The sequence below is a fragment of the Piliocolobus tephrosceles genome, chromosome 8 (assembly GCF_002776525.5).
Source record: "Piliocolobus tephrosceles isolate RC106 chromosome 8, ASM277652v3, whole genome shotgun sequence".
Lineage (NCBI taxonomy): Eukaryota > Metazoa > Chordata > Mammalia > Primates > Cercopithecidae > Piliocolobus > Piliocolobus tephrosceles.
Window position 1 is genome coordinate 87,333,897 of NC_045441.1, and position 26,855 is coordinate 87,360,751.

Consider the following 26,855-nt stretch of genomic DNA (forward strand, 5'->3'; position numbering starts at 1 on the left):
GAAAACAGGTGGCATAAATGATAATATTTCAAAAACCTGAATTGCGTGTTAATGCTTTTAATTTTTATGCCCAATAGACAGAATGTGCAAATTTCATCAGAGTACTTCAGCCATATAACAAAACTCACATATATGTGTGTGGAACTGGAGCATTTCATCCAATATGTGGATATATTGATCTTGGAGTCTACAAGGAGGTAAATAATGAAAAAGCATGAAAAGCATAATGTATTGTAATACGTTGTTACTTAATTCCTGTGACATAAAAGAGGCAGGTTTGAATATAAAGACTGAAATATATATGGCCAGGCATGGAGGTGCGTGCCTGTAATCCCAGAACTCCGGAGGATGAAGTCAGAGGGTCCCTTGAGCCAAGGAATTCAAATCCATCCTAAGCAGCATAGTAAGATCCTGTTTTAAAACAAAACAAAACAAAAAACGAATAGTTTATGAATAATATAGTAACTCATGTTCTTAGCCATTCCAGGGACTGTCATTTTCACCATATACTTGATCTACCTAATAAAAATGTTTTTCTATTAAAAGTGGTTTTTAGCAGGATGATCAAAATTAATAGTGTAAAATGTTAAAAGCATTTGTTTTTTATGGGCTCCACGTATGTCTTTATTTTCTCTCGACTTTCCTTTTTAACTAGATATATACAGAATGTTGTCATTGGTAAAAATTCATTTTCCATAAGATCTTGTAGTAGAATTGCATTATATAAATAATTTCATTTTCCCATCTAATAAAGTTGACCTGTTATGTATAATAGTGGACACTAAGTAAAGAATATTTTAATAATTTTGCTAAAATTTTATAGTCATTGGCACAATGAATTTATTGTTTCAGCTGGACCAAATTGGCATAATGGAAATAAAGGATGTATTAATTAGGAGCAATGTATTCCAGATATCAATTAGCACTTTAATAAGTGAGAAACATGCACATTTTTGCAACTAAATTATTTACCAATAATTTAGTTTACTGTCCTTGTGTTATGGACTTCATGCAATCCACCTTACATGGATTATTGCTTTCGAATTTCACAACACTCTTAATAAAGCCAGTGTTATTATAATTACCAATTTACAGGTTAGTAAAAATTAAGTCTCAATGGAATAAATAATGTGCTAAATCACCCAACTAATAAATGGTCTTGCAACAAATTGAATCAAGGCAGTGTAACTCTAGAGCAAGCATGAGCAACTGAGCTTTAGGATAAGTGCTCCCAGTTGTTTCTTGGTGATGTGCAATGTCATCCTCATGTTTATGTAAGTACAGTCATGTGCATCATAACAAAGTTTCCATCAGCAACAGGCTGCATATAATACAGTAGCCCCATGAGATTATATTACCCTATTTCTACTGTATCTTTTCTATGTTTACATATATTTAGATACACAAATGCTTACCATTGTCTTATGGTTGCCTGTAGTATTCAACAGTAACAAGCTGTACATGTTTGTAATCTAGGAGCCATAGGCTATAGCATATAGCCTAGGTGTGCAGTAGGCTATACTATCTAGGTTTGTGTAAGTGCACTCTGTGGTGTTCACACAACGATGACATTGCATAACGATGTACTTCTCAGAACATACCCTGTCTTTAAGTGATGCATGACTGTACTTTTTGTGAGTAACCACACATATTTGCAGGATAATTGGCTGTGTTTTTGAAAGTAAAGTCTGGGCTTATGGAAAAGGTTTCTTTACATTGACTTAACTGATTCACACAGAAATCAAACCCACAACTGTAGATGGATAGATTTTGCTTTCTAACCAACTTGTCTAACCAGCCCAGACTCAACTGTTTGAAAATAAAGCAACCCTGACAGTTAAATTTCTGAACCACTAAGAGACTAGGAAACTTGAATCCATCATTCTTTGTTAGTGGTGTAATGGTCTCTTGTCTAGCTCTGATGCAGGGTAATATATAATGTTAGCTCGTAGCATAGGGTATAATTATGTGATATAGCCCCACAGCTTGAATGTGTTTTGAGGCCTAAGGATAAAGGCCAAACTCACAACCTGCTGAGGGGGGCAAATAGTGTTCCATAGCTTCTTAAAAGTCACAAATGCTGGCCGGACACAGTGGCTCACACTTTGGGAGGCCGAGGTAGGCAGATCACCAGAGGTGAGGAGTTCGAGACCAGCCTGGCCAACAAGGTGAAACCCCATCTCTACTAATAATACAAATGTAGCCGAGCGTGGTGGTACGTGCCTGTAATCCCAGCTACTCTAAAGGCTGAGGCAAGAAAATTGTTTGAACTCGGGAGGCAGAGGTTGCAGTGAGCCAAGATTGCACCACTGCACTCCAGCCTGGGTGACAGAGCAAGTCTCTTGTCTCCAAAAAAACAAAAAAAAAAGTCACAAGTGCTGAAAGGGAATTTAGATTTTAGATGGAGCTAATTAGTAGCTAATTAGCAGCTTGGGACTGTCAAGAAGCTCTGGGGTAGTCAAACTTACAAGTTTCATGAATAAGAGAATTATGAGTAAACAGGGGCATTGAACCTTGAGTTTTCAGCTGGTCTGGTGTACAGGTAATTGTATGGCAGCCCTGCTTGAAAATTATTAACTTTTTAAATGAATCATTAGTCCCAAGAAATCATTGTACTTCTAGAGGGAGTTTTGAAGGACCTTCCATTTTCAAATAAATAAGGCCCCTCGTAAGGTAGCTGGGAAGAGGGAACAGCAATACACCAAAGGAGCAGAAGAAGGTATACTTCAGGGACTGCTACGCAGTGTGGCTGGGGCAATGGGAAGAAACAGGGAAAAGCTAAGATGAATCCCAGATTTCTGACTTTGCCAGTGAGTTGAAGAGTGGTGTTATTTATTGAGGTGAGAGTAGTAGCAAGTTTGAGGGAAATATGGTGAGTTAGTTTTGCACATTTTGCGTTTGAGGCATGTTCAATAGGTCATGCCAAGTGGCCAACTGGAGCTGGAATTTAGGAAGGAAGTCAGTGCTGCTGTCAACAACTTCTAATAGTAAGTTGAGGACAGATGGCCAGAGTTTGAAATATGGTTCCAGTCATTTACTAACTCCATTGCTGTGTGCATACTCTATAAACTTTCTATGCTTCTGCTTATTCAGTAAAATAATGATAATAGTAACTATTTCACAGAATTATTTTCAGAATAAAAATGAGAAAATGATTACATACTATTTGGCATAGCACTTGCTTCATTCTAGTCACTTAACATTCATTCATTTCTAGATAAGAGAAACACAGAAAGCTAAAGAGGCATGGATATACACAATATGTATATTTTACATATTTCTATAAAATAATATTTGTATCCCACAGTGCTGGGAAACCTTGAAAGCTGTTTAATACTTGGCTTGGTATCGTTTCCTCTGGGACCTCCCCTCTGCTGTTGCAGATCTTATCTTTAAATTGCCGTGATATTGACAATAATGTTGCTTAGCTGTTGTGATCATTAAATGTTTTCTTACTATCATTCCTACCTACTTGTATCATCTTTACTTCTCTGCCCATATTTCCACCTGTGTAGCTCAGACAGGTGCTTTTTGCATAATCAATCAAGAATAAGGAACTTCATAGAAGCAATCTTATAAAGTTGAAGTCTCAAAATATAGAGTGCCATTAATTCAGTCAGCTTATTTCAGGAAGCACATGGAATCATCCATTTTTTTTATATTGTTTTCTTGTATGTGTCCTTGACTGGCTCAAGGAAACTTGCTTTCTTGCTATCTTCTATTTCCAGTAGATATTGTCCTCAGCTTCCACAAATATCAATATAATGGGCTTCCATGGATCATTTAATCAAATATTGTATTCAAAAACAGAAGTCTATACAATTGTAAGAGTTTATCTAGTACCTTGGATCCACTGTTACATTTTCCCAGGTATTTTTTTTTTCTTTAATACTTCCTTCCTTCCTCTTTCCCTCTGTTCCTCCCTCCCCCGCCTCCCTTCCTTTTTTTTTCAGCTTTTTACTATAATTTTCTGGGGCATCAGGATTCAGTTCACTATTCTCTTTACAATATCCCATTACAGACTTTTGAGTCAATAAATCTATTTTATCTGTGGAGAATAATGTACCCTTAATGATATTTAAATATGCTTCTGAGTCACCATATACAGTTGTTTTCCCCTGGCATATCTCTGACCCCATCCGCAGTTGGGAAGCATGCCCTAAATGTGTTCTCACTAAACTTTTTTTCATAGCTCAGTTCCACTATTACAACTTTTCATTAGTTGGCCTATGCTAACAAAACATACTTGGATTTGATCACATTGTGGTCACAGTGAGTCTACAAATTAACTTCAACACATTTTTAAATTTATGTGTTTGAAATTCTGAGACTAGATTAGTTAAGAGGATAAATTTTGGAGACAGTCATTAATTCAACCTCCGCTTTGCCTCTTACTAGCTATGTGAGAGAATAAGATCAGTAACCCTTTCTATCCTCAATGCGATATTTGCAAGTCTGGAATTATTAAAGTATTACCAGCTACATTATTAGGCTGGTGGTGAGAATTCAATGAGATAAAGGGCATAAAGTTGCTGGCATTAGATTAGTACCTATTTAAGTACCATTATTATTTGTATTAAAGTGTTTACTTAAAATTATGATCCATAAATTGTTAACCAGGCTATTTAAATTGCTATTAGTATTTAGTATATTTTTTTAATTAGGCAATAGTTACTATTGGTCTTGTTCAAAAGAAAAACAAAGATCTGAAGTGCAACATAACACATAATTTTCTCTGTCTCTTTTGCTTTGTTGCTTGTGTTCTACATAAGTTGCACTGAATGGTCCTTTTTTATTACATGTGTGCTCTGATATAACCTAATAGATACGTCACCTAGACAGAATGTCTGAAGTGCAGGATTTCTGTAACTAGTGCATGCACAGAGTGAGTCATCATCCTTTCTGCTGGATGGTAGTGCTGTCATTGTTATGAAACACTCAATCTCATGGGGCCATATTCATTATACATTCATATTTTTTCTTGGAAAGTTCAACTTAAGATGTTATTTATTTTCCCAAATACTAAAAGTCTGCCAATGTCATTCTGTCTGTGGCCGCTATTATAAAAATAGATGTTTCAGCCAAAGTAACTATGTGGTTTAATGTGTACCGTGTTTTCGTAATAGTGAAATACTACAACATTTTTTTTTTACCCAGATGTATCAACAACTTGAAAATGAACTGTCTGCCTTAGAACACTTTTATATTACTATAATTTTAAAAACTATTACAAGGTTTAAGTCATTTGACATAGTTGAAGATGCTTAGTTATATAAATCATAATCATTATCCTGAAAGTATGATTATTATAGCAAATCTATTTCTTAAAAGATGAAGCTGGTTTTGTTAGGCTTAATAAGTTAGTCATGAAGCTCAAGAAATGTGTGTTCTTAGTGGTGATTTTGATATTGATAATGGTGAAGACTAAATGTACTGATGAGTACATTACTACTTCCATTTGAAAAACTCACTCAGTATTATCATTGCCACTTTGGGCAAAGGGAGACCAAAACATGGTTATTAAGTCTTGCCAGATATGTTTGCTAAAAAGTTAAGGAGTCCAGCCTGATGCACATGCTGTATACTCAATTAGTTTTATCAAATTCATGAGTTGGAATTCAGTTGGTATCTCCCACATTCTTACTGTTTGTAATATTTTTAAAAAGTTCACTGATATTAATATTTCTCATAACAGGATGTTATATTCAAACTAGACACACATAATTTGGAGTCTGGCAGACTGAAATGTCCTTTCGATCCTCAGCAGCCTTTTGCTTCAGTAATGACAGGTAAGATCAATAACAGGCAGTTCTTATCCTTAAATGGTTTTCTAAGAGTTATTTGTTGACTGAACCACATTTTCCTATTGAGTTAAAGTAATTTTTGACTAATCTTCCACCAGCAATTTGTTTCCATTATTTTAGTGCCAGATTTGTCTGTACTAAGCATTCTTCTCAGTAAAGGAAGGCCACAGCAATCCATGGTGTCTGCACAGTTACTTTTTAAATGAACTTCTGATTGAATTTTTATAATGTAAAAGAACACATAATTATGTGTTCTATATTTTATATTTAGATGTCTGGGGATTTTCTTATGTTGTAATATCTCCCTATCTGACTTAGTATGGAAATTAAATTTAGCAATTCCCTATGTGGGTAAATTAAATCAAATTAATCAAGCTGTAGAATACAGATAATAGAATGTTATAACATCTTCCTTTGCAATTTCACTATAACCTGATTATATCAGTGGAAACTGAAATTTCTGCTAGCGTAGCTAGTCTTCTCTCACTTTGTATACATCTTAAATTCTCTTATGAGATAGCTATCTTGTTCAAAGAAGCAGTGCTGTGTGGTCTGAAGTCTGTTCCAAGGAATGTCGACAAGACTTCTGAATTTCAACCATTATAAGGACTCCTTTTGTCTTGGTTTGGTTCATGACTTTAGTCTCTTTCTATTTAACTTGTCTGTCAAATGTTTGAACAGACGATAAGAGTGAAGCACCATGACATTTTAATTTTCACTTAGTGAAAACTAGTGATTTTGCTTTGAAGTGACAACATGTGTGTATTTGTGTTTTTTGAAAATTATGTGACTAATGGTCAGGCATTATTCTCAGAAAATGAGATACATGGTTTGTGATTCTGATTTGTGAAGTGGAGTTGGCACACTCTTAATAAAAAGCAAAACAAAACAATAGATTGTTGGCAGTTGTTACACCCCTTATGAATCTCCAAGTAATTTTAGGTACAAGAAAGAAGTTTGAAAGCCTGGATATTCAGATCTAATTTTTATGTTGAAATATATTTTTCCTAACAAAACATTCAAATACTTGCAATTTTATAGTTTTCAAAGTGACAGTTCGCTTCGTTTACCAAACATTTTAATAATGTCTTTGTTATTATTATTTTATTCTTTTTAAAAAATATGCCCACAATGAATTATTGCCATTTACCTGATACATCGTAGGGAAATACTGTAAGACGATGGAAGCAGTACCTAATCTATGTCTACTTTACATAGCTGGAGTTCTCTCTCTCTCTCTCTCTCTCTCTTTGTGTGTGTGTTTCTTTAGAAGTTAGCTATCTCATTCTTAAGGTTGAATTACCTCTGATCGTTCACTGAAATCTTATTTAGATGGATATAAACAGGGGCTATAGAAGGTATCTTCATGCCTTCTTATACAAGGCAGAATTTTAAAGATATGTTTCTGAGCAAAAATAAATTTCAGTGACAACACAATGTATTTGTTCTCATATTTAGGCATTCATAAAATCTAAATGCTTTGTAGGGATTAGCCATTTTTTACATTGTGGTATTAAATGTAAAGCCAAGTGGTTGACTAACAAGTTTCTTGAAATAGTAAAGGTTTACCTCTCAAAGAGACACCATATTCTCCTGCAGGGACAGCCTTCTTCCTGCCACTCCACCCCACCCCTACCCAACACCCTGACTAACATTAGGGAACATGGATCCCTACTCCCTTCTTCTCCTTCCCTTATATTTTTCTCACTCCCCTTCCTTCCATCTTCTTCCTCTCTCTAACCTGCCTTTTCTCTCTTCTCTTTGTCCTCCCCTTCTCCTGCCTCCGCTTTTCCCCCTCTTCCTCGTACTTCCCTTCTTCCTCCTTCTCACCATCCCTTCTCTCCTCCTCCTTTTCCTTCTCCTTTCTTCTTCGTTCTTCTCTCCTTTGTGTCTCTTTTTCTCCTTGACATTCCCCTTCTCTCTTTTCTTTCTTTCTGTCTCTGGTGAAACAGAACATGCATTTTACACAAATAACAGAACAAAGAAGTTTGGTATGCAGTAATGACAACATCTTTCCCCTTTCAAGAATTCCTGTTTATCAGAACTATTAGAGACATGATTAGCTACAAAGAATGCAACATGTTATAATTACCAAGAATGACTTTAGTGCTGAAAGCTCCCTTTCAGCAGAGGTTAGGCAAAGAAAATTTGTGGTCATTGAGGTTGTGTCAGTTAAATAAATACTAATTACACAATCCATTCCTCATTATGGCATTTAGCTTTTCATATTTTTTGTGTCTTATTCTAAAGAGGAACTCTTAATTATGATATTTATTTGAATTATTTGTGGGGAGAGGAGAAAGAGGAATTGCTTATTATTATTTATTGAAAAGGGAAGCTGATGCATGTGCAATTATTAATTCAGAAGAATTTGGCCTGTTTTATATTCAAGTATTCAGCATCAGCTTACCAAAGTAAATTGAGTTATCCTTTCTTCAACTGAGATAAATTTTCAAAATCTGAATGTGAAGTTTATGAAACAATACATTCTGATATTAAGCAACAAACATCTTTGGTGTCATGCTGTAAAATTTGTATATGTTAAATAGCATCTACTGCCGTACTCTTAAAAGCTCTGTGTACTTTTTTCTCCCTCTCAGATGAGTACCTCTACTCTGGAACAGCTTCCGATTTCCTTGGCAAAGATACTGCATTCACCCGATCCCTTGGGCCTACTCATGACCACCACTACATCAGAACGGACATTTCAGAGCACTACTGGCTCAATGGTTAGTTACTTTTTTGTTGTTCACTTTTGATTGTCTTGCCTTTGGTTTAAAATAGATAAGAAGTGCATTATTATTCATTCAAATGTATTTTGGAATAATTGATTTAGCTCAACATTATAAAATACATTTGAAATAATTCCTCACTAAGAAAATCTCCAACCCCTTTTGTTTATATAGTGATACATAATATTTATTGAGTGTGTGCTATTCCTCAACACTCTTCTATGCTCTAATTAATATTTTACATATTTACAATGACATCTGGGATGTATCATTATTTTATTCTTTAATATGCATAAACTATTATGCTATAAAAATACTGAAGTACGGAGAAGTAATTTGGTCAAGGTGTTATAACTTATCAGACGCAGAGTGAGAATTCAAGCAGGCAATCTTACTCTTGCAGTCTTTGTAAAGACCAAGGCATGCACTGTCTGTTAGCCCAATGAACTGGGGTTAGATTATAATGGTAACTTCTGTTGCTTAAAAATAATATACATTTGGGTTAAGACACTTCTCTTCAAAATTTTAAGCATATTAATACTGACATAATTTTGTCTGACTACCATTTTATTTAAGAATCATACAATATTTTGAGTTTAACATTTTTTAAAAACATAAGAATCTTATAAGTGAATTTATTTAATTAATCCAAGGAACACTACAAGGCATCCAACTCCACCCCACTCCCCACTACCGCCTTACAACAGATCAAATTTTATCATGATTCTCTAATATATGACTTTATTCCACTGCGTGGCAGAATGACTTAATACTGTAATTTAAGCAGGCAGGCATTTTTCATTCCCATAACAAATATTGGACCTTAGTGAAGGAGGCCAGCGTAGAGATTTCCTAGGGGCTATCTCTCTATCTCTCAGTGCCTTTTAAGCAGTGACAACATAAACAAAAGGAAAAACACTTTGAAAACATTTCTTTAGTCAAAAACTCCAGATCTATTTGTTTATACAACAATGTGTTTCTCATCAGCCAAAAAAGTACCCTTAATAGGTAGTCTTAAAAGGGAAAACAAATATAGAATATCCAGGACTATGTGATTACCCATTAATTTCTTAACACACATGAAAAGCAAAGCTATCTTTTTGTGCATTGTCAGATATTTGTGAAATTATTTGGTTTGAAAGTAAGTTCTTAGATGTCACCTATAGAATAGCTTAGATACCTATTTGAGTAAAAAGATATTTTATGGCTTAAAATGAAGTATAAGATTGTATCTCTGTCTTGGAATGACAAGTACCACGTTTTTCCTCCTCTAAAAAACAATAGTATTTTTTCCATTACTGTAACATATTCATTAATAAGTCAGCAACATTGTCAATACAATAAATGTAGGAAATAGGCATTCAACTATTATTTGCCTAGATATGCTATTTTTAGTGCTGTATGAAGAAGATTAGAGATTAGGAAGCCTTTGAATTGGTTTAACAATTTCCTTAATAAATAACTTCTGAGACCCTATTGCCTACTGGGTGCTACTCTACCCCTGTGGCCTGCATAGATAGATAGGGGAGGGTCACTGACCTCACAGATGATGAATGCCTTGCTCAGCCTGAAGCATAAAGCGAGAGTGGGAGACAAGGCTACAAAGCTGTAAATATTATTTTGAAACCATGATGGCTTACTTTTTAATCAAGGAGTCAGAACTTTGTTTTTCTAAAGGTAACTTACAAAAACAATAGCATGTTTTTTAATAGTATGAATGGAAGACTAAAGAAGGACGAGGACAGAGAGACAAGAGGCTATTGCATGAAAATAGGGAAATGAGAAAGGGACAGCAACAAAGGTAGTGGAAGTGGGGATGGGCATGAGAATATACTGCAAAGAATATTTGAAAGAGAATATACTGGCTTGTAAATAGAAGAATCCAAGGACATGAGGCAGGGCTCAAGAGATTTGGATGCTGGGAAAATTTGCAATTAAAGAAGCCAGTAGAATGGAGGAAATTGAAGGTAGGAGAAAAGGCAAATGGTAGAGGAAGTCTCAATTGACCGAATTCAAGTAAATAATTATGATGCAGAAAAACTGACTTTTATGATCCTAGGAGATTCAAGGCAGACCGCTTAGCAGTTAAAAGCCAGGGTGATCATATGACCTACTTTGCCCAGGACATTTTCAGTTTGCTTCTGTTCTTTTACTCTTAAAAGTGTCCCAGTTTAGACCAAAATTATAGCTTTGTTTCTGTGGAACTATTTATTTGTGCTTAATTCCTGAGTGGTGACTTTGATCAAACTTTAATGTCCATTCAAATTATTTGTTTGTATATATGGAATCTATTAACAATAGAATCTATTTACAGGGCGTTATAAGGATTAAATTAAATCATATCGGGAAGTCTATTAGAAGATAATTTTAAGAGCTGAATTAATGTCAATATCATCATGATCATTATTATTCCTGAAGGTAGCAGTGGGAGGTAGAAGTGGGGCTAAAACCTGAATGCCGTGTGAGTCTCCACCATCTCTTTAGCATTTTGTATTATTGACCACCTTTTCATTCTCTCCCTCTACACCTCATAATTCTGTGAGCTCATCCATCCGAATAGTTTCCACTGTTTCCTGTGTTCCAGTGTTTCCTAAAATTGTATTTCCAACCTTTTCCTGTAACTAAGTGGCCTTAAAAATAATTTATTTGGATGACTTCCATTTTCATTCTAGATTAAAAGAAAAAAGATTATTGTTTTATAGAAAAATCAAGATATGTAAGCCTTAGTTTTGACTGTGCTGTTAAATTGCTTTAAGGTTTTTACAAGTGGTTTAATGACCCTTTGTTTTAATTGGATCTAAAGTCTAAAATCTTGTGAATGTTATAGATCCTGTTTCTTCTTTCAAATCTGTCCTCCAATATCCATTTCCTAATTTTTATCTATTTTAACTTTCTTAACTTCATCCACCCAGTTACCTTGGAGTTATCTTTGATTCCTTCCTCTTCTTCCTCTCCTTTATCTAATCTATCGCTAAGAGCTTTTACTTCCTTGAAAATATCTGCTGACCTTGTTCTTTCTACGGTTACCATTTTCCTATAGGGCTTCATTACTTCATCTCTGGTTTATTGCCACCATTTTATTGTTTACTAACTGCTCTCCCCATCTCTCATCTCTTCCCATTCAAATTTATTTTATATAATATCCATGCTAGTCCTATCTTTGGCACTTTTAAAGTGCTATTTTACTTGACTGTTATAATCCTGAGAGAATTACTATTTGCACTTTACATTTGGTTATATATTAGATGTCAGATAATAGTTCATAGTTAAACAGCAAGTAGAGGTGAGACTGAAGCCCGAATATGTGTATCTAGCCCCCTACATTATATTATTTCCGTTGTATGATACAGTTCATCAGCTCAAAATCCACTCTTTTGATGGCATATCCCCTGCTCTTTAAAGCCTCACTACAAACTGGGCCATATGTACATGCCATGTGGGGCAATAGCAAACCAAGGATGTGGGTCTGGTAGCAGGAATTAGGACAGATAGAGAAAATGGAGTTCAGCAAGCAATGAGGGAGACCTAGGCAGTCTGGCTGGAGCCAGGGAAAGCAGGGAAAGTGCAAGCAGCCAGTCAGATGTTTGCTAAGGGAAAGGCAGGCCAGAGCTAGAAGAGCACAATGCTTCAGGAGACTCAGTCATTCAGGAGTTTCCCAGTCCACAGAAACTAGGGCAGAGTAAGGGGAGAAATTATCGAAATGATGATATTCTTATAATGAAGAGGGATCTGATGGACTCAGACAAAATATTGGCTTGCTAAGAGGACATTTCTGTCCTTTATGAGAAATGGCCATTTTCCAGATACAGTCAGCCTATGGTCCAAAGTCAATGGGGTCATCTGTCTGGAGTCAGGAGTGAGAGGGGAGAGAATACAGATGAAGTGCGACAACTGAATATTTAACTGGTAAGATGCAGTTTCTAAAGAATTACAATTTTTAATACGATGCTACATGAATCTTTTATAAATCCATTTTTATCACTGAAGCATTTAGGGAGTTTAAAATTCTTGATACATGTGTGCATGCCATATTGTGTTCTGTGCCCCACTTGGCATTAACCAGAGTGAGATCAGCTAACCACTTAACAGTACAAGGATCCTTCTCAGAATTATTCTAGGACTCTTTAATCCAGTTTCAAGATTTAAGAAGTAGGAATCCTGATTCCTTCCTTAAGATACTAATCCATCTAGCAAATACCTTACGAGGAGTATACAAAATGGCAAAGATGAAATTTTTTCATCTTTGAGGCAGTTTTCATTTGAAGTTGTAAAAAGTGTTTTTTACAGTACTTTTATGGGCATTTCTTAATGAAGACTGATGGTTCCACACTTTGATTTATCAACTTAATCTTAAAACATGTAGGAAACAGGAATATAGATGCAGACTAGGGTGTTTACTCAAATGCAGTTGAGCTTTTGTTACAATTTTAGGATAAAACTAAGAAGTGTGACCACTTGGAAGATGAAAGCAAGCAATAACGCCTCAGATGCAAGCAGATGTTTTTGTTTTCTTTCTTGGAATAGATGAGAACTTTTGTTTTAAATTTTCATTTTTAACATATGGAGACAGTTTTCATCTGAAGTTTCTCTTGGGGTGATCTGTTGTCTGTAAACTCTCCTTCCACATGAAAGGAGAACATTAAAAAATAGTAATAGGAAAATGAGACTATAAGAAGTAGTAAAAGGAAGTTAGGAACTCACTGTCTGTTAAATAATGCTAGTGTGCTCATCTGGGTGAAAAGAGGTTTATAGGGAGGAAGGGAAGTAGTGTGTGCTGCAGGCCACATGAGTTTATGCAATTTTCTTTTGGCATTGCCTCTTGGTGTCATGCTAGAAGTTCATCTGAAAATGCACGATTTCAAACTGCATTCCTTTTGGGGCATGTACTTAAATGCCAAATGGAGAAAATGTGCTATAATAAAGCCCAGGTGCCTAATGGTATAATTTTAAATTGTTGAATTCATCAAGTATGTACTGATTAAATGATACCTCTTTTTACCCAAATTTGGCAACAAATCAGGAAGAGCTTCTGTCATAAAATACTAACATCAGAGTTCTAAGACTGGATCTTAACAGAATCTACAAGAAAGAAATTCTGTTCTTGCAACTTGTATTTATTTTTAACTCTCAAGTATGCTTCCTGTTTAAATTACAGAATAAAGCACTATTTGATACTAACTCTTTTTCTTATAATTAAATTTCTTTATACAATAATCATTTAGCTTTAACACCTCCAGTATTCCCCTCTAAAACATTTTTTACAGTGCTGGCAAGAGAACCGATATTTAAAAGAGAGTTCAATAAAATCAATAATGACTGAATAAACAAATAAGACTATGGTATACATTAGTTGAAAGGTAAAATCAATATCGCTTGGAAAATTATCCATGCTCTTTCCTCCTCCCATCTCATTGATGTCATACTGAAATTTCTGAAACGTAGACTGGTGTCATAGCCTACCTATTGGCCATGTCAAATAGCCATTCCTGTCAACACTTGGATGCCTTTTTTCATATCCTAAATGGATTGTCCTATGCATTTCTACAATATGACAATGAATTGCCATATTTATTTATACTCCTTTTAGACATCTTTTATCTTTCTATTCTATTTTATTATTCTGCTCTTTTTCTTTTAATTGAACTGTGAAAACAAGTGAACAGCAATCAGTTCATGGAACCCCTTCTCCCATTTGAGTGACTGAGGAAAGCTTTATAAGCGACTCTCTCCTTCATATTGGTATCCCTTTTAACTGTTAGGTTTTTCTGTTTCAAATCACTGAGTTCTGATTTTTTTTTTCTCTCTCTAGAGAGGAGATTCTATACACTTTGCACCATTATGTTATTTTTTAAATTATAAATTCAATTTAATAATTTTGTAGGTTTGACAGGACACTAAAATTTCAAGGGCCATCATGCTGCATGTGTAATTTCTATATTAATTATATGTAAGTGCCACGATAAATTCTACTAATGTTAATACCAATTTTAATCCTACATATTTGTGAAGATAAGGAAAGCCAATCATTTCCTATAATTTCTGCATAGTTTCAGTTTTATGTATTTTTTCCCATTTATATTACTTAAGAATTTATTATTAATTCCCCATACCGCCCTGTCCATCCATACAATTGTATTACTGACCTTGAGTTAATGAGTCTAAATGTATCTTTTTTCCCATTCCATGTATACATAGGGTTTTATTTATTTTTGTATTTGTATATGTTTGAAATACACATGGCAGTTCAGCTAGAGAATTCCATCCAGTTTGGCAGCACTGGATTTAAACATCTGTAAATTCAAAAAGTTCTGTAGATTCTTATTCATCCCTGGACTGTATTTGTGGGAACCCCCAGTTGGTTGTTTTTTTCTGTTCATTGTTGTAATATCATTTCAAGTCAGTGGGAAAAATCATGGCTAGGCATTCTCCTTAGCCATGTCTTGACCATTTGTCAATATTTCCTTAATCCAGATTATACTTGGTTTGATACAGAGTATCAGTTGTTACTAATTCTTGCATTAATTCAATAATTTTCTTTTTTTGCACTAAGTTCCTTGAATATATCAATTAAATACATTATTTCTCTGTTTTCTTAAATTTCAGAAACCCAAATCTCACATTTATAGAACAATTTGATCCCACAAAGAGTTCCTTTTTTTTTTCTTTTTTTCTTTTTTTCTTTTGAGACAGAGTCTCGCTCTGTCACCTAGGCTGGAGTGCAGTGGTGTGATCTCGGCTCTCTGCAAACTCCACCTCCCAGGTTCACACCATTCTCCTGCCTCAGCCTCATGAGCAGCTGGGACTACAGGTGCCTGCCACCAGACCTGGCTAATTTTTTGTATTTTCAGTAGAGAGGGAGTTACACCTTGTTAGCCAGGATGGTCTCGATCTCCTGACCTGGCGATCTGCTGGCCTCAGCCTCCCAAAGTGCTGGGATTACAGGTGTGAGCCACACCAAGAGTTGCTTTTTAAAAGAAAACATATTTAAATAAAAAATCTGAAGTCCTGGTTTGAGATTTAAAAAAAAAAAGATTTTTACTTTGCTCAGTGATTAAAACCAAATGTTTGTGATTTACTAATAATTTGAGAGAGGGCCGGGTGGGGGTGGGGAGAGATGTTGAATGGAATTGTTAATTGACCTTGCCAATTTGAGATTAGTTAGAAAAAAATAAATAAATACTTTATGTGATTTTCTAAAGTTTTATTTTTATATGTTTTTGAAAAACCATACCAAAGTGAGGTTATCAAGAATATAAAAAGTCCATTGAAGTTCTAAATTACCGACAAAACAAACAAAACAAAACAGGAAAATAATATAGAATAAGGAGAAGAAAGTTCATGAATGTATTTCCCTCTTCTCTTTCCCTTTCAAAGCTTTGCATTAAAGCAAAGAAGAGATTAGATGGGAGACACATGGCCAACCCAGAGAGGCTGAGACTTGTTGTTGTTGTTTTTTTGTTTTGTTTTGTTTTGTTTGAGACGTAGTCTCTCTCTCTATCACCCAGGCTGGAGTGACTTGGTGTGATTCTGGCTCCCTGCAACCTCTGCTTTCCGGGTTCAAGGGATTCTCGTGCCTTAGCCTCCCAAGTAGTTGGGATTACAGATGTGCACAACCATGCCCGGCTAATTTTTGTATATTTAGTAGACAGGGTTTCACCATATTGTCCAGGCTGGTCTCAAACTACTGACCTCAAGTAATCCACCCACCTCAGTCTCCCCAAAGTGCTGGGATTATAAGCATGAGCCACCACACCCAGCCCCAACATTAACTTTTGTCTATTGAAAAAGGCTACTGTGAAGCTTTCTTTATTGGGATATTGGCCAATTACTGTGCATTTGCAGGAGAGTGATTTTCATTACACATGGGGCACACAGCAATCAGAGCTCTAGGCAAAACTCTAGAAAAGACAATATTGATCTTTTTCACATCCTGCCAATTTATTTTTCTTTTAAACCTTTCTGGCTTCTCTTTTCTCTTGCTTCTACTTCTTAAAAAACCAGTGCTCTGTGCTTCTTTCCAAGTGCCACTCATTTCCTACTTAAAGTCTTTCCTTCATTTCTCAATAACCATACTGTCTGTCTTCTTTGCTTTAATCCAATTATTTCTGAACTAACATCATCCTATTACACATCTGTTACCTGGTTAATTCACAGTTATTTAAAACCAAGACTTAAAATGCCCAATACCTCTTAAACAAGGATTTAGAAACACAAATAGATTTATCACTGATACAGTGAAAAGAGGTTTATCATATTGCGAACATTTTTACACTGTACATATATTATGGCCATCTTTCCAGGTCAGTACATACAGATCTAGTAAATTTTTAATAATGATATATTGTTTTTACAAGTACATGGATGTACTAAATTTTCTATTAACCCCTCTGTATTGTCATCATAATGATAATGCTTATCAGCCTCATAACTATATTAATAATAAATCACATTTATTAAACACTTATTGTATAATCAGCCTTTGCCTGATGCTAAATGCTATACATATATATATATATATGCTATATAAATTTCAGTATGACATCAATTAGGTGGCAGGAGGAAAAAGCATGGATATTTTTTGAAGTGCTATTTATTTTACCTTTTAACTAATATATACCATAAATAGCCTTATTCTGTTTATTCAGTCATTATTGATTTTATGGAACTCTGGTAAACATTGGCTTTTGTATTGTAAAAATTGTTTTGGGGGAATACTGGAGGTGTTAAAGCTAAATGTTTGTTGTATAAAGCTATATATATAAATGCTATGTATATAGCATATATAAATGCTATATATAAAATGTTATGTATATGGTATATATATAAAATGCTATATATAAATGCTATATATAGCATATATACACATATAAAAAGGAATTTAATGCTTATATAGATGCTTTATGTATATGAATGCTATATATACACACATATAAATTCACTTGGTAATAATATAAATTATCTTATTAGGTAGATGACATTGGTAGTCTTGTATTACATATGAGTAAATTGAGTCATTGAAAAGATAAATAATGTGTCAAAAGTCACCACTCCAGTAAGTGGCAGAGAAAAGATATAAACTCAGAAAGTTTATCTAGAGCCTATACTGCTATATTGAACTTGAACAAAACACTATTGGTTGTTTCCATTTTTATACCGCTAGGCAATTACACAAAATTCATCAAAGTATTAATACATCACAATATGTCAAAATCAGTGCTAGATATTTACTATTTCCTAAGCCTTTTAATGAAAGACATGGTGGTTACTTGAGCTTCCCACAGTCGCAGCTGCTGCATGTGTTACCCCAGCCTGGACTTGCTTCTGACTTCACCTCCTCCTTCCTTTGCCCTCCACCTTCCAGCTCAGGGATCCCTTCCCTCAGGGCTGTGTTCTCTGAGTAGAATGTGGTAGATGGTGGATCATAAAAGTAAATACCCTTCTGGGGTACAGAAAAAGTTAAGAGAGGATTAACCTGAACTAATCATTCAATGTGTCCCCTGGCACCTAGCTAACCCTGGCTCCAGACTGAACCCCTAACACTGACCACAGACTGAGCCCTCTAACCTTGGCCATCATATGATTGTTATTTGTGGCCGGACACTAAGTAAGAAGATTTCTTAGAGTGTATTTTTTTTTATTGTATTTTGGGTTCTGGGGTACATGTGAAGAACGTGCAGGTTTGTTGCATAGGTATATACGTGCCGTGGTGGTTTGCTGCACTCATCAACCCATCATCTATATTGGGTATTTCTCATGATGCTATCCCTCCCCTAGCCCCCACCCCTAGACGGGCCCTGGTGTGTGATGTTCCCCTCCCTGTGTCTGTGTGTTCTCGTTGTTCGGCTCCCACCTGTGGGTGGGAGAGTGCGGCGTTTGGTTTTCTGTTCTTGTGTTGGTTTGCTGAGAGTGATGGTTTCCAGCTTCATTCATGTCCCTGCAAAGGACATGGAACAGCCCTTCTTGCTAAAAGCTCTCAATAAACTAGGTATTGATGAAATGTATCTCAAAATAATAAGAGCTATTTATGACAAATCCACAGCCAATATCATACAGAATGGGCAAAGACTGGAAGCATTCTCTTTGAAAACCGGCATAAGACAAGGATGCCCTCTCTCACCACTCCTATTCAACATAGTATTGGAAGTTCTGGCCACGGCAATCAGCAAAAGAAAGAAAGAAAGGGTACTCAGTTAGGAAAAGAAGATTTAAAAAAAAAAAAAGTTATTGCCTCAGAGAAATCTTATCATGCCCCACCAATAGAGACATAATTCAAAGGACACATCCTATCTAACTGATTATAAATCAACAGTATATACCTTTACCAACTGTAATTTATAATCCATCAGTAAAAGATAGGAGGATGAGAGGCAGAGAGGGGCAGCAACAGAATCTCTTATGTAGGTGAACAAATAAATTGAAATAAACAGAGCCTACTCCACCTGGACCTCAGAATCTCATGGTCAGCAATATCAATGTGCTTTTTATTATGTTTGCTAACATAACCCTGCCTCTACTCATAATGATAAAAGAGGAATTGAGCCATGATTCCAGAATATTCATGAAACTAAATATTCATAAGCAGAACAGACAATAAATGTTTGAGAACAGTAACGTTACAAGCACTCAAATATGAAATATGCAACCTCTGCCCTTTGTTGTAGCTTTCAGTTGTGAAGAATAGTTTTAAAAATAAAATTTAGTCTCCTAATGAAAAACAGACAAAGAAAGACACGGTGGTTAAAAACTTCATTATATAGAAAGAGAATATAAAATCATAGTATCTCCATATCTGAAAAGACCTACAAGTAATTTAATCTAGTCATGTTCTCACCTGTTCTCTGGAATTCCTGGAGAACTTGTTCAGTACCTCTATGCTGATACATATTTATACATTGTGTCATGTTCATTTATATACAACATCTCATTTTCCACATCCTGCCCATAGTTCATTTTTTTAAAATCCTACTGCTAATTGCTTTTACATGGAAATATCACCATCCTATGATGACTGGATTGTTTCAGCATCTTAATTTATAGCTTCTTTTCTTTCAAACAGGAGCCAAATTTATTGGAACTTTCCCCATACCAGACACCTACAATCCAGATGACGATAAAATATATTTCTTCTTTCGTGAATCATCTCAAGAAGGCAGTACCTCCGATAAAACCATTCTTTCTCGAGTTGGAAGAGTTTGTAAGGCAAGATATATTTATATGTTTTACTGAAAGCATATATATATGTATATGTATGTGTGTATATACATACATATATACATAATATATTACATACATATATACCTGCATATATGCATAACATATATACATAGTATATATACATAATATATTACTTAAAGCATATATATATGAAAACAACATGCAAGGTTTAAGTCAAAGTTAATGCCCATTATTCATAAATGGTATGATTCATACTACCCTAGATGTGTAATTTTTGAGATCCAAATGTTAAAAAAGAAAAGAAAAGAAAGAAAAAGAAAAGAATTCACATTTTTCAAACATTACAGTTTGTTTTCCAACAGTGCCTGAACTGTTGCCCTGGTGTGAGTTACACATCTTTGGCAGCTTATTTCTTTTATTGAAGGGCTATTCCTTTGCCAGTGATTGCTATTCCCAGTAACATCATTGCATTGTCCTGATCCCTGGAGCTTAAAATTTTTTTATATAATGTTAAATAATCCAAATGAAAGTAACTTAATGTAATCCCTAGAGTAATTTAAGTATCATCAGATGTATATTCTATATTTTTATCATCATGCACATCACACATGTAAAATTATGTATCATTACATGTATCAAATAAGCTGAAATTTTGTTATATTATTACTCTATTAAATATTTTCTAGACCTGTAATCTAGATTAGGTTCTGAGAGAAACTGAGGCAAAGAGGAAAAAACAAATAAGCTCAAGGAAAAATATTTATTTTGAAGAAAACTGCAATGAGTTTTTAATCTTGCTATTTTATGTAAATTATAGATAAGCACAGATACTCTGAGAAGCTTCTATTTTTGATTGAATACAAGCTTTATGGAATAATAATGCTACTATAATCATACTTTGACTTCAGTATATTATTTTTCTGCTTAGATTTGTCTCCACTGAAATAACTTTTCTTAAATATACACCTTTAGCATGAACTCAGTTATTAAGGGGAAGAGCTGTTAATGAATACTCTCAGCGGGAAGCTTTATTTGGCCTTGTACAAACTTTTCATTTTCTTCCATCTGAACCTATCACGTTTTTGTTTCAATCTGTACCCTCAGGCTTCTGAACACTTTCGGGGACAGAAATACAAACCATCATTGCACTTAAAAGTGCTAATGAAAACATGGCTTTTGAATGAGGCCAACTTGTGAGCCCAGATCATTCTTTACCCAGTGTCCTAGCCAATAATGCTGTCTCCCACTGATCCCCTCACCCCCAGGGTACAGATTCTCTAAAAAGCATTCTCATTCTTTCAGACTCTAAGAATTCACAGTAATTTCTCTTGAAGCCTCTTGCCTAGAGATGAATGCCTGTTGTTTGGAGTAGTCCTAGTGTGTTAGTGTATTGAAGCATGCCTTACAGCAACAGTATCCTGATCCTAAAAAGCTGTGTTGTGGGTTGACATTATTTGTATAAATGAGCTCTGTTAAATAAAGAATAAGGGATTTACAATCAATTAAATGAATTTCAAGAGTCACTTTCTGATGAACATACATAGCAAGTAAGTATATATTTTGTGCACCAGTTCAATACTTATTTCTTGATAAATATAATCCATTTAACAGAAATGTATTTATAACAAAGTAATGTCTTACCCTAGTATAAATATACTGAAAGTTAATCTCAGAGGTGGAGAAATGTATTAAAGAAAAATGTAGTTGCCCCATGTATAAATTCTTATATTAAAATTATAACCTATTCTCTAAACATCAACATGTAATATTTTATTTATATTATGAAAAAACACCTAGAGAACTGGAAAGGCAGAGAAAATTGTCGTAAATGAGTTTTCCCATCACACACACACACACAAAACCTCTGAGGCCACACAGCAAGATTCTGTCATGCTATTGTTCTTGGTTAAAAAGCTAACAAATTGTGAGACCCAAAAAGAATATATAATGGATGAATTTACTTTTAAAAAAATAGAGGTTCTTCATTAATTAGTGTATCTCTACTCAATCACTCTTTTAAATGAGCACGTCTTCAGAATTTCTCCCTGTACATATAATCCATTTGTCAAATGTCTACAATGTTTTGCTTCTAAATGCTTTCCTTGCAGTTTCTTAGTTGCATCACATGCTGCCCATGTTTCTAACTTAATAATCTAAGATGAAATTGTGTCAAAAAGTGAACACTTTCAAGTGGAGATTTCACTGACAACATGAGAAATGACTGAAAATCTTTATTTAAAATATGACAAGATGTCCTACAAAACCATAACAACTTTAGCAATAGTTTAAAAAGACCTCAGCATCATTGTTGCTGTGGTATGTTATTTTCACATAAAAAAGATTATTTTGACATTATTTGAAACTTATTCTTTTCTGTTGTTTCTTCCCCCCAATGTCATTATAATATTGTTTTTTCTTTTGACAAATAATAACAGAATGCACCTCTATGCTGTGAAACAAAATTGAGTTCAATAGATACAAGTAAAGATCTAAGAAGCAACAAATCACGTTAGAGGAAACTAAGAGTAAACTCTGTATGCTTCACTGAATTTATAAAGATTTTTTAGTAACATGAGAGTCCTTTATTCTATGTGTTCCATCAGCATATTCCCACAGAACATATTTGGAAATACTCAGGTTTTGTTGTTCTTGCTGTTATAGTTGTTCATTTGTTTTCATGTTTCATTGAATACGTTAGCACAGTAAAGAACTGCTGACAATTTAAGAGCTCCCTTCATCTTCAGCTACTAACTGAAAAACAATTGTTTTATTGACTTGTAAAACTCGTTTTATTGACCTGTCAAAGATATTATTATTAGACTAAGTAGTAAACTCTGATTGGTGGGGAAAAGGCTTTGGCAATAGAGAAACATTATATAAAAATGGGTAAAGGATTATTCGCAGAACAAGGGTAAATCTTCTCAATTTTATAACTCTTTTGTTCATTATTTTATCATCTCATTTTTCAACAACAGCAACAAAATATAAAATAATTTCTGTGCAAAACGCACTATACTAGACAATTAGTGTAAATAATCAACCACTGTCCCTTTTCCTTCAAAGTTTATAGTATAGTGGGGGCAATAGACATATCAACAAATAATCATAATGTGATGTGATAGAGTTATGAGCTGAGAACTCTAAGAATTTGGCGAAGCCCAAAAACGAAGGAAGTGGTGCTTTAGTTGAGTTCTATGAGGAAGTGGAACAACACTAACGAGTGGAGGCCAGGCATTTGAGGCAGCGTGGTGACAGTTTTTTTTTTTTTTTTTTTGGTTTGGTTTGGTTTTATTTTTTGTTTATAGAACAGTGAAATCTTGTTGTAACTGGAATTCAAAGGATGTGTCTGGGGAGCAATGACTTTTGAGATTAGAGTGGTAAATTCGTTGATAAGAAGTCTTGTTTCCATGTTAGTGAGTGTGAACTCTATCCTGTAGTCGATGAGGGATTATAAAATGTTTTAGCAGAGAAGTGACAAGATAGGTAAATACAGTTAGCAGCAATTTGAAGAATGTATCTGGATCGAGAAATATTTGTGACTGGGAGAACCCGTTAGGGTGTTCCCTAAAGACAACAGGAACAAAGAGATAAGCACTAAGAGTAAGTTGAAGAGATAGTTCAGGTAGAAAGTATATGTAGATTTCTATAAAGTCCTCACTTTATTACTGCTCTTTTATTATTTGCCTGGTATGCATAGGGCTGACCAATAGAGCATTCTGGTAATGATGGTACTTGTTCTACACCTGCACTATCCAATAGCCATGTAGATGTTAGTCTTCAAATATGACTGGCATGACTCATGAGCTAAATTTTTTAATGCATTTTAATTCTCTTTCTCCCATCACAGAGATTTTGATACCCACCTTGTAGACAAGTACCCTTTTATTCTTTGTAATTGTGATTACTAGAAGATACAGCATGGACCAGGAACATGTGCACAGATATATATTTTGATATGAGACAGTAAATAACAAAAAAAAATTATGAGCACAGATTTTTATATTTGGACATGAAGAACTTCATGTGGTTCTGAGATATGGGGACTCAATAGTCAGTTGAAAATATAACCTGAGGCTCAGTAGTCTCTGGACTGATAAATTTGAAAATTACCAGTATACTGGCAGATCTTGAAGTTATGGAAGTGCCTGACATTGCTCAGACAGATTTGTAGTGCAAGATCAAAGGGCAAGGATGGAATCCAAAGGGACAATGACATTTAAGAAATAGAAGAGAAAAATGTCTGCAAAGGCAATTTGCAGAGTGGAATGGTGTCATTGCTGAGTGGAAAAACTGGAGAAGAGTGTTGTCACAAGTCAGGGGAAAAGACTGCTTCAAGAAGAAAGCAGCTGTCAAAAATGTCGCTTATCAAAAAGAGGTCAAGTAAGATTATGATTAAAGACTAGGTGTTAGATTTGGCAGTAAAGATATCATCAATGACCTTTGCCTGGAGTATATGAATGTTCAACTTAAAATCAGATCTAGGCTTACATTTTGCTCTACTTCTCATTCCCTCAGTTTCTTAACCTAAACAAATGAGAACACCAGGGACCTATTGCTTCCATGACTGTTTTACCAAACAAATGTAAGGCTTTAATGAGATCATATGAATTTGGATGTGACAGAAACTGAGGAAGTTACCAAAAACAAGGGTAACTTAGATATCTAAGTTTACAAGCATGCAACAATTTACTATAACAGATTGATGAATAAATAATGTAAATATCTGGTCACACTACAGTGAATTTAATCCCAACAATCACACATATGCACACGTGCATGTGCACACGCATGCACACACACACACATCATACATACATTTGGAGCCAGATCAATGTACCTGTCCTTAGGAGTGGAAGAAGTTGGTGTTCATGGTAGTGGTGTGTGTATTTTGCAGTGTTAGGGGCAGGTTAGTTACCAAAGATAAGATATGTCATTTTATTAGTTTTAAAGGCTAGAGTTACCATTATTATTTTTCTTTATCTTTAAGAGAATTTGTGCTTTGAAGATTGATCTTATTTCTGAACACAGTCAAAGTAATTTGGAGCTGTATTTGGACAAAGTTGCATAAATGATCTGAACAATGCAAATTTTGGTCAAGGGATATCAATGAAGAGAGACACAAGAAATAAACTGACTTAAAAGATAACTTTACTTGGCAATATTGCTCAATGAGAGCCTGAGGAGAATAAGTACCTTCATCCACAGAATATCTTTTAAACTTAATGTTTATAATTGTACATGGTAGAGCACATTTTCTAATGAATTATTTTTAGTAGTGTTCCCACTTTCCAGTCAAACAACTTACTCTATTTTTCCAATAAATTGTTTCACCTTGAAGGATTTCTAAAGTCCTTGTCAAGCTCTACAATTCTTCCACTTCGTGAAACAGTCAATATTTTGAAGCACAAAATGGTGCAACTTACACCCCAAATAACTGCTCTCGTAGATGGTAAATAACACAGATCTTTGTGATGAGGTATTAAATGCTAATTGAATGAACAACCAAAACCACATGAAATAAACCCAATGAAAAGATTTGTACTTTCAAAATACCACTATTTATGTTTGTGTGATGTTTATTACTCTGTGTGTGTGTGTTTCCCTTCAAGACCCACCTTTTAAGCCAGTGGGTGGAAATACTAGTTCCTTCAGTGAGACTTGCTTTCAATTTTTCACCTCAACGCTGTTTTGCATTATTTTTTAATTCTATTCATTTTTGGAAGAGCTGTCCATTATACTTACAGGAGTCTACTCCAGATCCCAGCTGTAGTTTATGCCAATTCTCTTTTTTTTGTTTTGCAGTATTTCCTTTCCCTATGCCAGGAATTCAGTTTCGATGGCCCTTTCACATAACTTGCCTGGGGGTCTCATTAATAGCCCTTTGCTTCAATTCCACTTGCATTGTCTATTTTGATATATGGTCCTATTTAGACAATTACTGCCTTTGAAGATTTGTGTTTTTAGGCCTATGACACTTTCCGTATTTATTGATCTCTGTTGAGCTGTGGTTTTTGTGCTTACTTTCAGCATGTCACTTACAACCTAAATGAGAGATTTAGTGCCCACGAGTTACAGATGTGCTTTTGCTTCACTTCCATCTGTTTTCCTGTCTGAGAAATTCCTAGGAAAGGGTTTATACTGTTTGCTACAGCTTTTTTTTTTTTTAATTGAATCAACTCTGATTCTACCTGAAAAGGACTGCTTCACATGCCTAGATTTACCTAATTGAATGTGCTAAATCTTAGAAACTGAGTTGTTTAGGATAGTGTATTACACCAGTCCTGTATTTCCAATAATTTTTATGAGTTTCTGAAGTAGTTAGAAAAACATGCTCCCCATTTCTGTTTGCTTAGTCGTTAACAGCAAATCACAAATAAGTCGTCTCTAAATATGATGTGTTTTTTTCAGAAAAAAAAAAAAATTGCCTTGAAAGCCTCTATAGAATTTATCCCTTAAAACTTAGTGTGTTTAATACCTGCCACAAAAGTTTTTTGTTGTTTTCTTTTTTTTTCTTTCTTGTCTATCCTTTTCCTTACATGTTTGAGTTTGTATATTTTTATTTCCTCTAAGGTATTTCAAGATTATTAGTAGGTGAGGTAAAAGACTCTATGTTATTATATGTCAAGAATTTTGGGGGGATTCCTAAGTATCAGAAATGGGACAAAAACCTTTGAAAACAGTAAAGGGCAAGTGCCAATAGATCTTCCTCTAGTCAAGAGAAATGGTATCCATAAATTTCTCTTTATATTAAAAAATGCTTATAATTTCAGTTGCCAAAGAAAGTAAGTGAAGTGATATTTGTTCCTACATGTTATATTTCTACATGTTCTATGTTACATAGTTGTTTCTACATTTGTTTCTACAACTTAACTTACCTGAGTTGGCAGCCAAATATGGTTAGGTGAAAACTCACAACCTTATTTTTAAAATTCATATTTTTTTTTGCCTTTATTTTTTAGTGGTCAGACCCTTTTTTTTAATCCCAATGAACCAAGTACATAAAACATAGTTATAGCATTGCAACTATTGCAAAAGAAGACCCACAGGCTAAAAAGTGAATTTCAACATAGTTTGTTTCATTTGATTTAATGAGCATAACTTCACTATCTTCCATTAGTTCACTTAATGTATTGAAATATACTCA

The 26,855-nt window shown here is 34.6% G+C and overlaps 1 protein-coding gene across 1 annotated transcript in view; it reads left to right on the top strand.

The window, feature by feature from the left end:
* The window catches only part of SEMA3D (semaphorin 3D), a 162,157-nt gene that overhangs the window by 80,117 nt on the left and 55,185 nt on the right, over positions 1–26,855 (top strand). The window contains exons 5-8 of the mRNA XM_023226655.2: positions 78–197; positions 5,696–5,789; positions 8,405–8,533; positions 19,593–19,735. Coding sequence (XP_023082423.1) covers positions 78–197; positions 5,696–5,789; positions 8,405–8,533; positions 19,593–19,735 — 486 coding nt within the window. The remainder of the gene's footprint in view (positions 1–77; positions 198–5,695; positions 5,790–8,404; positions 8,534–19,592; positions 19,736–26,855) is intronic.